At 37.2% G+C, this 14,174-nt stretch overlaps 1 protein-coding gene across 1 annotated transcript in view; it reads right to left on the reverse strand.

Annotated features, from left to right (window-relative positions):
- Positions 1-14,174, reverse strand: part of kcnh3 (potassium voltage-gated channel, subfamily H (eag-related), member 3) — a 215,027-nt gene that overhangs the window by 32,215 nt on the left and 168,638 nt on the right. Inside the window, exon 8 of the mRNA XM_059342198.1 lies at positions 5,839-6,231. Coding sequence (XP_059198181.1) covers positions 5,839-6,231 — 393 coding nt within the window. The remainder of the gene's footprint in view (positions 1-5,838; positions 6,232-14,174) is intronic.

The following is a 14,174-nucleotide window of genomic DNA, read 5'->3' on the forward strand; positions in this document are numbered from 1 at the left end:
AGCAACTGTACTTGACTGTTAATGTTTTTCTTTGTCTTATAATAAACTCAGTTGAACTTTGAAGACACTACAGGTGAATAATACAGCAGGAAACTGGAACAAGATATCAACATGAAACTTCTTAACATTGAGACAGTTATTTTTTGTATTATAAGTTTTCTCAAATTTTATGTTTTAAATATGAAAATTAGTCATTATCTAATGCTACTTTTTGGTGGATTTAGGATAAATCTGCAGACATAAAAAGACGAAATGAAGTAAAATAAACATCTAAATGTGTATACTGGATGTTTTCTTTCCTCTAGTCTGAAAGAAGACACTTTATAAAGGCAAATAGCTGAAAATCTGTAAATGGTGCATGATAAAAAATGTTTTTTGCTCATTTTTGATGTAGTGTCCAGCCTCAAGATGGCTGGGACACCGAACACCACGGCGTGCATCAGAGCTGCAGACGGAGGAGAGGAGGGAGGTGTTTTCAGTCTGATTTTATTTAATTACAGCCTTGTTTGATTGGCTTTTATCTAGAATGGCTTCAGGAAAATCCCATAATGCTTCAGCACGACGGGGAGCTTCGCAGGACGCCTTTATAAGCCCAAAGAAGTTAAAGAGCAAAGGGGCTTAAAAGGTTTTAGCTGCTTTAAAAGCACAGTGAAGCACCGCCTCAAGTGGATTACTGCTGCCACTAAATCCAAGTAAGACACAGCTGTACAAAAATAAATCCAGTTCCTTTATTTCTAGGGAACAAAATAGCAAAAACAACTGAATTATTATTATAAACCCCCTAACAGCTTTAACCCCAGTGGAATAAATGATTTGTGTGTTTTATTAACACCTTTAGTTTGAACCAGCAGCCTCTCAATGACGACTGACTGGAGGGAGAGAGGTTGATTGATTGATTGATTGATTGATTGTCTTTATTTCGAACATGCAGGCAATAAAAAAAAAAGTTTAAATATTAATAGATGAATAAATAAAAAACAAAACAAAAAAATTGAAAAAAAAAAACACTTTCTGCAAGCTCGAAAGGGGGTAGGAAGAAGTAAAAAAACGTATCTAGTCCTACCCCTTAACGGGTCAGTATATACATATATGAATAATCGATATAGTCACATACAAATATTATAAATAATTATATATATACATATACTATAAACAATTTATATTACATTGTGAATACCTATACATGTATATTGTAAATAACTATATATATATAAATATTATAAACATAAATACAATTACCATGTATATTACAAAACTACAGTCTACATATGTCCATGTTACAGAGGCTTTTCTAAATGTCTGTACTTTGTAAAGATGATGTCTTCATATTTGTTTTTAAACTGTCTTATGTTTTGGCTTTTCTGTACTTCCACACTTAACTTATTCCACAATTTAACCCCGTAGATGCTGATACAAAAGCTCTTTTTGGTTGTGCGTGTGTGGTGGACCTAAGTTTAGCTGTTCCCCTTAGCTTATACCAGGTTCTCCTCCTAAATTTAATTCTTGGTCAAGTAGAAAAGCTGCTGAAACAGCGCTGAGGCCACAGGACTAATGACATTACTGTAGGATGAGTGCTCCTTCAGGCACACTGACCACCTCACAGCCAGCAAACTTTAGAAAAGAAACAACTCTAAATGAGGATAAAACTCAGTGACATTAATGAAGCTGCAGCCTCTGCACTCTGTGTGTGTGTGCGTGTGTTTGCTCACTTCATCTCTCTGTGGATACAGGATTACTCAATATCACTATAAACTACAGCTCCAAAACCGAAAAAATTATTTCAAAACATGAGGAGAGATTTATTCTGTTTTCTAAAGATGAAGATGTAAACCTTTAAAAATACATCAAAATATGCTCTTCAATTATAATAACCTCTTCTCGAATTGTCCAAAAACTTTAAAAGCAATGATAGCAGTCTTTTCTCCTGTTGATACATTTATATTTTATGCTCTATTTAATATTTACAGCACCAAGGGGCAGTGAATCAAGGTGAGACGCTACAGGTGATAAAGAAAACATTATTATTGGTTTATTTTGTTTGCATATCAGAGTCAAATGTTTATTTAGAGGGGATATCTCCTTTTATCACTACATAAATCAGAAAATACTGTTGTAAAAAGACCCTTTGGCCATATTTTTTAGGAATAAAATGTTGTATTATTCAGACAATAAATGATATATGAGCAAAAACCTTCAGAATAGAAAATAGAATAGAATAGAAAAGTTTGTGGCTCAAAGTTTTAGAAAAATAATAAAAAATAAAATATTTATAGAAAAATTCCATACATACATTCCAACTCAAGCAACTGTACTTGACTGTTAATGTTTTTCTTTGTCTTATAATAAACTCAGTTGAACTTTGAAGACACTACAGGTGAATAATACAGCGGGAAACTGGAACAAGTAGTTATCAACATGAAACTTCTTAACATTGAGACGGTTATTTTTTGTATTATAAGTTTTCTCAAATGTTCTGTTTTAAATATGAAAATTAGTCATTATCTAATGCTACTTTTGGTGGATTTAGGATAAATCTGCAGACATAAAAAGACGAAATGAAGTAAAATAAACATCTAAATGTGTATTCTGGATGTTTTCTTTCCTCTAGTCTGAAAGAAGACACTTTATAAAGGCAAAATAGCTGAAAATCTGTAAATGGTGCATAATAAAAAAATATGTTTTTTGCTCTTTTTTTGATGTAGTGTCCAGCCTCAAGATGGCTGGGATAGTATACTAATAATTAATAATCAATCACACATATTATTTCAGTTTTAAGTGGAATTTTTCCAGCCTGGGTATACCCAGACTGCCTTGCACGCTCGAATTTCATTTCGAACCTGCAGCCAGTCTGGCAACCAGGGACGTTTCTTAGCCCTGTTTTAGGATCCAATCACAGAGCGGGGAGGGACGGAAAGACGATGACGCGTACTACTCGATAGATGGAAGCTTGTAGTTTTGTAGTTTTCTTACGGATCCAACATGGCTGCAGCAGACGCAAAGCTCTCTTTAGCTGTAGACGGCGTTTTAAATAGTTTAGAGCGAAAGTTGATTTTAAAAGAAGACTTTTCACTCCTGTTTCACCACCAAAAAGGATGTTTTAGCCCGCTACTAGCCCCGCTACTAGCCCCGCTACTAGCCCCGCTACTAGCCCCGATACTAGCGCCGCTACTAGCCCCGATACTAGCCCCGCTACTAGCCCCGCCACTAGCCCCGCCACTAGCCCCGATACTAGCCCCGTTACTAGCCCCGCTACTAGCCCCGCTACTAGCCCCGCTACTAGCCCCGATACTAGCCCCGCTACTAGCCCCGCTACTAGCCCCGATACTAGCCTTGATACTAGCGCCGCTACTAGCGCCGCTACTAGCCCCGCTACTAGCGCCGCTACTAGCCCCGCTACTATCGCCACTACTAGCCCCGCTACTAGCCCCGATACTAGCAACGCTACTAGCCCTGATACTAGCCCCGATACTAGCCCCGCTACTAGCCCCGATACTAGCCCCGCTACTAGCCCCGATACTAGCAACGCTACTAGCCCTGATACTAGCCCCGATACTAGCGCCGCTACCGCTCGCTGCTGTAACCACGGTGATCTGGCTACGAGCCGGGGGGCAAAATAGCAGATTTCATTATTTTATCATGGAAGAAATGTTGTGCACACAGACAGAAGACGTCGCTTAAAGTGTGTGATTGGTTACCTAAAAGCTGTGTAAGTGTGTGTGTGTGTGTGTGTGTGTGTGTGTGTGTGTAGGCATGTATGTTTACAGTGAAACCTAAATCTTTTCATTGTCACACTTGAGTTCACAAAACTGCACATGGCCACTTAAAGTTAAAGTGTCTGGAAGAAGAATTTAAGTTGATTCAATGTTGAGTGTCCTCGTAGGTATAAGAGTGACAGTGTGTGTGTATGTGTGTGTGTGTGTGTGTGTGTGTGTGCTCCTTTACGGCTCACTAAATGTGCGCTGAGGCCTGAGAAGTCCCCACACATCAACGTGTCCTCTGACCATAAATGTTGGCATTTCTCTCACCAAATAACCTTTTCCATTCCCTCCATTTCTCTTTCATTTCCTCTTTTTATTGCTTTCTTCCAGAACATTCAGCTCTCTTCATTACGGATCAGCACAAAACGTCATAACCCATAACTCACACAGTGCTGTGCTGTATCCAACAAATACTTTATGTTTTAGTGGAAGCAACAATAGATATAATATCTAGAAAACATATTATTATTATTACAGAAGGCTGGAAACAGATTACTTCAGCTCATTAAAAGGAGTTTTAAAACCAACTATATGAACTTATGAAACTGAGCGTTTCAGGAGAGTTAAGAGGATGTTAAAGTTTGTTTTGCTTATGGTGTAAAAATGTTTGTTAATTTTAATCTGTGTTTATATTCACACCAATTCACTAAAGGTGATAAACCATCGTTACAGTAGTTTAGGAGAAAACGATTCAAAAACAAAGAAATGTTTGGTAACACTTTACAATGACCATCATTTATAAATGGTAAACAGATGGTTTATTAATGTTTAATAATCATTTATTAACCGTATATAGGCCATTTAGAATGGTGAATAGAAAATGTAATAATGTTGAACTATAATTTATAAATGCCAAATAGATTACTTTACGATAAACAAACATAATTATTAGTTTATTAATAGATTTACACTCATTATAACTTTTTAAACACCATATTAAGTATGTAAATGATTTCAAAATTATTCTTATACCTTTAAGAAATTGCTTGAAAACATTTAAAGTTTAAATATGTATAGAATTTTGTAAATGGTTAATAATAATTGGTTTATAAACCATCTATAAACATCACTTAGATGGTTATTGGAAACGTGTTACCATGTTACCAAATGTTTTGAATAAATCCTGTAAAATTGATCCTGCTAAAAAATTAACAAATGCACAATCTAAGATCTAATGAAACCCCTCAATCAGGAGGAAAGGACTGATAATGAGACTGTGGATGCATGGTGTTGCATACAAGTGTGTGTGTGTTAGTGTGTGTGTGTGTGTGTGTGTGTGTGTGTGTGTGTGTGTGTGTGTGTGTACTCTATCTATTGTACAAAATGAGCTCAGCTGCGTGTTGATGTCTCACTGGCGCCAGATAATGAGCTGAGTGACTACTTAAGATTGAGAGGAGAAGAAGAGCTTCACGCCCTGAGAGGAAACACCCAACATGCATACAAAGTAGACACACACACACACACACACACACACACACACACACACACCAAGGTTATTATAGTTAACGAAAACTAACAAAATAACGAAAACTAGAATTGAAAAAACATTTTCGTTAACTGAAATAAAAATAAAAACAGGGGTTTTTTATAAAACGATAACTAACTGAAACTGTATTTTGTGGTTACAAAACTAACTAAAACTAACTAAAATTATAGTGAAAATGTCCTTAGTTTTCGTCTTTAACAACTTTTTTCATACATAAACCTTTTTGGTTGATATGAAATCTATTTCATCTATCTGGTTTTATGACTTAATAAACTTATTGGGGCTGAGATGGATCAGACAAAGGAAATAAAGGAAACATGTATTGTGACCTTATTGAATCTGGCACCCAACAAATACCCCATTACAAAAAACTAAAACTAACACTAAAACTAATAAAAACTAAACTAAAACTAAGCATTTTCCAAAAAATAAAACTAATAAAAACTAGCAAACTCACTCTAAAAACTAATTAAAACTAACTGAATTTGAAAACAAAAATTGACAACGAAATTAAAACTAAAACTAATGAAAAATCCAAAACTATTATAACCTTGACACACACACACACACACACACACACACACACACTCTCACCTCCTATGAGCATGGTGCAGATGGAGAAGATCTTCTCTGAGTCGGTGTTGGCGGACACGTTTCCGAAGCCGACGCTGGTGAGGCTGCTGAGGGCGAAGTACAGTGATGTCACATAGCTGCTCCTCATGGACGGGCCGCCACCCAGCACGCCGGCGAACGCGCCTCCTCCTCCTCCCGCCCCGGCGCCACCCGGCCCCTGCACGGCCTCGCCTCCGGACATGTTTCCGTTAAACTGGCTAGAGTTCCAGGAGCTCTGCCCCGTGACCTCTGACCCCGACATGTTCCACTGGCTGCTGTTGGCCGGGAGGCTGCTGACGGTGGCCGGGACCAGGGACGACAGCGGAGGCAGGAAGTACGGCGTCCCGAGACGCTTCGCCAGTTCATGGAGCCAACCTGAGAGAGAGAGAGAGAAAGTCACAACACAGTATCTTAGACCAGTAGTTCTCAACCTTTTTGAGTCGCGACCCCCAATTTAACATGCATGTTTTCCGCGACCCCCACTCACTGAACACAATCTCACACGCACAGTTCAGATCACCCACAAAAGAATCAAAATGACCAAAAAAAGTAAACAAAATGACAGAAAAAGACACAAAATGACCAGAAAAGACATAAAATGACCAAAAAAGACACAAAATGACAAAAAAAATGACAAAAAAAGACACAAATTGGCCAAAAAGGACACAAAATGATCAAAAAAGACACAAAATGACCAAAAAAAGGAAACAAAATGACCAAAAAAGACACAAAATGACCAAAAAAAGGAAACAAAATGACAAGAAAAGACACAAAATTACTAAAAAAAAGATACAAATTGACAAAAAAAACACAAAATGACCAAAAAAGACATCAAGTGACCAAAAAGACTAAAACACATTAACACATGAACACTTTAACACAGTGGAGACAGAGCTGACTTCAGAAATGATTTGGCGACCCCCAGAAAGATAACATATTTTAAGATAATTTCAGCTTCAAGGAAAGAAAGAGCAGAAAGTAAGAAGTGAAGTAGGATAAATGATTGAAAAACAGGTTGAATCCCAGCTGAGCCGCTGACAGCAGAATCAGAAAAAGAAAGACAGCCAGACAGGGAATATGAATAATAGAGTATGGATGCATCCATTCATTGATCTCTGGCATCACACATACTTCAGGGAAGCAGCTTTGACCTTGTGTGTGTGTGTGTGTGTGTGTGTGTGTGTGTGTGTGTGTGTGTGTGTGTGAAGGTGTGAGCAGCAGAGTCCCAGCGAGTGCAGCAGCTAAACCAACAACATTAGAGGATTTAACACCCGAGTAGTTTCCTAATTACTTTGTCATTAGCACATCTTAACCTGCGCCTTCCGGAGGAGACGTGGACCTGACTAAGCCCTGATACTGCATGCATGTCTTCGCCTGGAGATCAGAATATATTTGACAAAAAAACACTACAAAGGATTGCTTTTATCTTGTGAATGCAAAAGGAAACGTGAGGAGAATCACCGATGTTCGTGTCGGACCGCGTTATAATAAAGTCTGCAGGCATTCAGGCTGTCAGAGAGCAGGGTTTTATGTGTAATGTTACACTTATTTCTGTGATTTAACTTCAAATGAAGTACTGTGAAGTCTATGCTGCAGACAGTATAAATATTTAAATAAACTAAATACTTTCTCAAACCTGCCTGTGAGTGTAGCTAAATCAATAAAGCCTCCTTCAACTTCCTGATAACCTTTCAGGTGCCATGAGTTTCACTTTTCACACTTTCCTGTCTTGTGCTTTTAACACATGCCAAAGCAATGCAAGAATACACTGAGACTTCTGACTTTCTGCTTCATTATGCCACACTCACATAACATTCGTGTTATTCTGTCATATAGTACAACATCTCTAATTTTTCCAGATAGTTGCCTATTAACTTCACCCTGAGAGGAGCTCCCTTATTTCAGATTCTGTCCAGCTTTCAGACAAAAAGATGCTTGAGTGCAAACAAAAGAACCTGCTTTTGTAGCGAAAATGCTAAACATTAACCCTCCGAACTTTGTATTTCACTGCAATATATCAGTGAGTAGAAGTGGGAATAACTCAAACATGTATTTGTGCAGAATAATAAAGTTATAATAATGACAGAAATCATAAAAAAAGAAACTTTTCCAAGTGCCCACAAGTGTCAAGAAAAAAACTAAACATAATGTACAAATTGAAGTACTGTCATGTTTCCAGCCTCTCCTGTCCTCTCCTCTCTGCTCTGTGTAAACAATATCTACTGTCCTCTCCTCTCTGCTCTGTGTAAACAGCATCTACTGTCCTCTTCTCTCTGCTCTGTGTAAACAGCCTCTACTGTCCTCTCCTCTCTGCTCTGTGTAAACAGATTTTCAGTGAATATTTGTCATGTGACCATGAGAATAAATCATGGTTCACAGTGTCGCTGAGGAGCAGAATTGAATGTTATTAACAGGATCTGGTTAGTGCAAACACTTATATATCACTATTTTAAGCTTCATTTTGGTCACTTTCTCTAACAGAAATGTATATTGGAAAGTTTAAACTCTGACAATATTGCTAAAAATACAGTTTATTGTGGAAAGAAAGTGTAAAAACACACTTTCTTTCTATATATCTTTAAGGAAAACATAGGGTAAACATGTGACAAGTATTGAGCATGAGAACAAAAATAAAATAGAGGAAGTGGGAAAAAATCTATAAAAACAACAAGTGAAGCAGCCTGAGTCCCTTTGTGTTGTTTTTAAGTACACCAGCTAATGAAGCGGTGCAGTAGGACCTTCAAGAAGCTTCATCTGTTGCTGAAACTGTATCAGAGAGGTGTTGATTCAGCTCTTTAATCATCTCTCTTGAAATGACAAAGTGTAAATGGCCTCTGTCTCTGTCCAAGGTGCTGAATCCTGGTCTGTGTCGAGCTGTGAGCTGTCTGTGGTCCTGAACTCGTCTTTCACTCTGTCTGATGCCTCGTTCACACTACATGACTTACAGGGCTGTCACTTTCACATCAGTGTTCACACCACAGGACTTCCTGTATAATAATCAGGCATCTTAAAGTCAACACACTATATGAGCTTTAAAAGGAGGAATTCCTGATAACTTAGTATGCTCTCAAAACTATGTTTGTTCCAAAATGGAACAAACATAAATGCAAAAATAATGGCTTGTTTATATATTACAGTATATTTTTGCTACAAACACGGTGCCAGTGTATTTTACAGTGGAGTAATGTTTTTAAAATAAATAAAAATGTAAAAAAAAATACTGTTTTGGCTGATATATACATTTACAGTGTTTTATTGTTACTGAAACTGAATTAACCCATTTATCATTTTATGGTATTTTACTGTCATGGTTTAGCAGTTTTTCAGCGTAAAATCTACAGACATTTTTTACAGTGTACATGTTAGACTAAGGGTAAGGTAACAGACACCCAGATTACTTTTTTGAGTGTGCAGTGTCTCCTGTCAAATGTTGAGATTTATTATTAAAATGTGATAGAAACCTTTCTTATTTTATAAATATATAAAAGAGCTGAGCAGTGAGGGAGAGGCATGGGCCAAACTAACTGTTTATCCCTGATTCTAGTCTTCATGCAAAGCTAAGCTAACTAAGCTAAGCTAAGTCTGCTTGCTAGCTTCAAATTTGGCCTCAGGGCCACATTGTAATGAATGTCAATGTAAAATATAGTAAAATACACTGTAAAAAAACTTTACGGTAAAAAAAAAACAACAGTAAAAGCGCTGGCAGCAAGTTTTCAAATGGATGCTGTAAATTTACAGTAAATAACTGGATCACAGAACTAATAACTTCAAAAATACAGAGTAGATTTTACAGTCAAAATGAATTAAAATACAGTATATTATAGTAGGCTATAGGTATTTTACTGTCATGGTTTAGCAGTTTTTCAGCGTAAAATACATTTTTTACAGTGTACATTAACTCTCAGCTCACTGTGCTCCTCTTTGTATATGTGGGAGTCACCCCCCCACTTTGAGCTTCACCTGGGCTCTTCAGACACCTTTGGGTGCTCTTAAGGAGACAATACGTTCACATTTTATGCGAGGCATCATGGAAAAACACCTGCAGCTTATTCTAGCTGAACATGAACAAGTTAAATTGCTTTCTGTCTTATCAGACGGTGTTAAACTGGCCTGCTTGTTTGTCTGCCGACAGCCTGAGTGGAAAGTACACATGTTGGAAGATTAAAACGTGTTGGTCGATATCATGTCCTGCTGCAGAAACGGCTGTTTACCTGTCAAACAGGTACCTGGTGCAACCTGACCACCATCTCCTGACCATGTGACCACAGCAGCTGACTGCTGAAGCCCGACTAAAAGCAAGGTTATAATAGTTTTGGATTTTTCATTAGTTTTAGTTTTAATTTCGTTGTGAATTTTTGTATTTTCAAATTCAGTTAGTTTTAGTTCGTTTTTAGAGTGAGTTTTCTAGTTTTAGTTTAGTTTTTAGTTTTTGAAAATGCTTAGTTTTAGTTTAGTTTTTATTAGTTTTAGTGTTAGTTTTAGTTTTTTTGTAATGGGCTATATGTTGGGTGCCAGATTCAAAGAGGTCATAATAAATTTTGTCTTTATTTCCTTTGGTTTATCATCTCAGCCTCAATAAGGTTATTAACTCTTACAGTTCTGGGTGTTTTGTATTTTGGTTCTAGTGTAAACATCCCAGTCTCAGTAAACATATTCACCACGTGTTGCATGTTGAAATAGAAATACTGAATTATGAATGAAAAAAGTTGACAAAAACGAAAACTAAGGACATTTTCACTATAATTTTTGTTAGTTTTAGTTAGTTTTGTAACCACAAAATACAGTTTCAGTTAGTTATCGTTTTTTTTAAAAACTCTCGTTTTTATTTTTATTTCAGTTAACAAAAATGTTTTTTCAATTCTAGTTTTAGTTATTTCGTTAGTTTTCGTTAACTATAATAACCTTGGTCTGAAGTCACATTAAACATTTTTCCTATTGTCAACAAATCCCATGAAAACCAACAAGTAACTGATCCTGTGTAGCCATATATAGCTGATTCCTCTTTAGCGGAGAGCTCAGTTAGAAACACATGAATGAGCCACACATACACCATCCTGGTGCCGTAAACATGCACCAAAGAACATTTCACAGCTGAAAGTGGTCCCAAAAAATGTATTATTTATCTCTATTTTTATGCACACTGTTCATTGCACCTTATTTGTTTCATAGCACCAGCATTTTTATACTGTATATTCATATTTATTCTGCACTGGAATTCTATTCTACTCCTTAATACATACTCCTTCTTTAGAAACTTTATTTTTATTGTATTTCTATATTTTATTGCTTGAAGTATGCCTAGGTTGTTCTTTTTATTTAATTGTGTTGTTATTGTCTCTGTGTGTAATGCTGCTGCTACACTGTAATTTCCCAGCTTGGGATAAATAAAGTCTATCTATCTATCTATCTATCTATCTATCTATCTATCTATCTATCTATCTATCTATCTATCTATCTATCTATCTATCTATCTATCTATCTATCTATCTATCTATCTATCTATCTATCTATCTATCTATCTATCTATCTATCTATCTATCTATCTATCTATCTATCTATCTATCTATCTATCTATTTACTCCTTTTTCATTAACATTTGCTAAAAAACTACAATGCAGATGTTTTAGGAAGACTTTTGTTTTAAACAAAAAAAGAAATCCTTTATGTTGTGATCATTCTTTAAAATTCTTCATTCCGCATGAATGTTTTTTTAAATAATTTTTAGTTTGTTTTGTGTGTTTTTTGGGTTTTAAATGTTGATCAAATAAGTCAAAGTAAAAAAACTAACCCTCAGGTCATATAGTTGAGGTTATGCTTAAAGAAATGACACCAACACGGCATGGTAAACATAATTTGCATGTTGCAGTAGGAACCAGTGAGCTTGTGGCTGCATGTCATCAGGTCGGGAAGAAGGAAAGTTTTGGCCTTTAATGTAGTTTGTTGGCAATAGAAATCTTTAGAATAACAGCAGTTGTAGCTCGCTAAGGTGTGATAGAAGCTATTTTCCTTGTGCTGGTTTTCAAAATGAAGATATTAAATATTAAAGATGGTATATTGTATAGGTGGTGTTGTAAGGCCGAGTAAACTGCCTCAGAAATTAGAATTTTCTGGCTCTCAAAAATGCCTTTTTTCCTCTTTGCTGCAGTACTTTTTATTTTTTTCAGGCTGGATTGTTTTGGTGTGAGTTGCAGAGATGATCTTCTTTCACTGTCCTACTCAGTAGACTATCTCTCGTGTGTGTGTGTGTGTGTGTGTGTAACTACAGCTCCATAAGGGGCTGTGAGGACAGCCACGACTCTGAATTATTGATAACTCTGCACACCAAACTGTAGCTCTCTGCAGCAGACAGACAGACAGAGCAGCTCCACCTACACGCAGACATCAGACCTTTTATTGAAAATCACAGTCGGTGTCATAGAAAGGTCACGCTGCAGGCCGGCCCCTGTCGGCCCCTGTCGGCCCCTGATTCCTCCTGTCTGCCTGAATAGAAAATCTGCTGACATGAATGGACTGCAGTAAGTGTCTGTCATTTATGTGGCTTTCTGAGGGGACACTGACAGGTCGGCTGGGACAAATCAATGAGATAGAGAGGAGTAGCATCTTGTTCAACCTGGTCTCACAGGAATCCGTGAAATAGCCACGGATTTCGCTTAACTCAAAATCCGTGGAATAGCCACGGAATCATTCAAATTTCCGTGAAACTGACACAGATTTCGCTACAATGCAAGTTAATGACTCGTCATATTTTTCTGCCGAGATCTTCACCACAAAGTGATTATGTACATTCACTGAGTGAATATTTAGAAAATAAAACATATATTTCTCGCTAGAAATGTGATCAAAATCCATTTTTATGCAGAAACTAAGTCAAAATATTGATTTTTTTCACTAAAAATGAGAGAACTGTCCGCCATGTTTTTTGTTCTGACCGCCGGGACCTTGAAAGTCACGTGACTTGGAACAAACCAATAGGAACAAATATCCATGGAATAGCCACGGGATATGACTGTCATTAACTTGCATTGTAGCGAAATCCGTGTCAGTTTCACGGAAATTCGAACGATTCCGTGGCTATTCCACGGATTTTGAGTTAAGCGAAATCTGTGGCTATTTCACGGATTTCTGTGAGACCAGGTTCATCTTGTTACGTGTCCCTGAGCTGAGTCCATGTTTGACTCAACAACTAATTGCTCATTCTTCAGTAAATATGATGCCAAAAAACACACAAAGGCTCATATTGATCTTTGCCCGTGTTCACAGTGAGAAGGATTAAAGTTGTCTTTCTGTCTGTTTGCAGGTTTTATCAGATTGTCTGCCAGAGTTTCATGTCCCTCTGCAGGATTTGAGACGCTTGTGAAACATCAACATCTTATTAAAAGCATTGCTCGTGCAGAAAACGGAGACAGGTGGGACTCGTCTCCCTGCAGAACTGCTTCTTTGTCGTGGATGCAAAATTGCTGACATCACTCTGCCGAGGTGTAGTCTTTAAATCTGTCTTTAAAGCAAGACGAGACAGCTGCTGCTTAAAGTTAAACTAGGCTTGTTTCTCTATTTAAGAACCTACACATCTCATCATGCTGAACCACAAAGAAGTGCAGCAATAAGACAGATCTCATTTTGTCTGCATTTGGGAGCAGTAAAAACATTTTCCTGGGGACAGAGCTTACAGGATAATTGAGAATAGTGATGGAGTATCCAATCTAAGATTTGCTCAATTTGCCCAAATAAAATTCTGGTGTCTGGCACCAGCAGGATATTTACAGTAGAAGCACAGTGACAATTAAAAACTTGCACGCTAAAAGCTCTCCATCCGGAGAGAATGGACCATAAAGCTGCTTCAGAGAGGATTGTTCCATCACTCCTACCCCACAGACTCTAAATATAGAGCTGAGCAGCACACACTTTACTGGAAATACCCAGCAGGAACATTGGATTTGTCCTCGACAACATGGCAACAAGTCATTTTAATTAAAGTAGCTTTACTGACGGTATGTCTGTGTGGAAGAAGGACTTTCATTGTTTCTTGATCTGATCACTTACAAAACATTTTGTGACATTTTTGCCAACAAATGAGGATTAAACAATAAACTCAGAGACAAGAAACATTTAAAAATTGAGGTAGATAACAACTGATTTACTGTTTTGGATCTACATTTTATACAGTTTTACTGCTCCTCTTTGTTTTACTTTGCTCCTCTTTATGCGTGCTTAAATTAATATTTGCAATACGCAAAATGAGGGACCCCAAAACCAAGTCCTCTGGGGGTCGCCAAATCATTTTGGAAGTCAGCTCTGTCTCCACTGTGTTAAAGTGTTGA

This window comes from Centropristis striata, chromosome 10 (assembly GCF_030273125.1).
Source record: "Centropristis striata isolate RG_2023a ecotype Rhode Island chromosome 10, C.striata_1.0, whole genome shotgun sequence".
NCBI lineage: Eukaryota > Metazoa > Chordata > Actinopteri > Perciformes > Serranidae > Centropristis > Centropristis striata.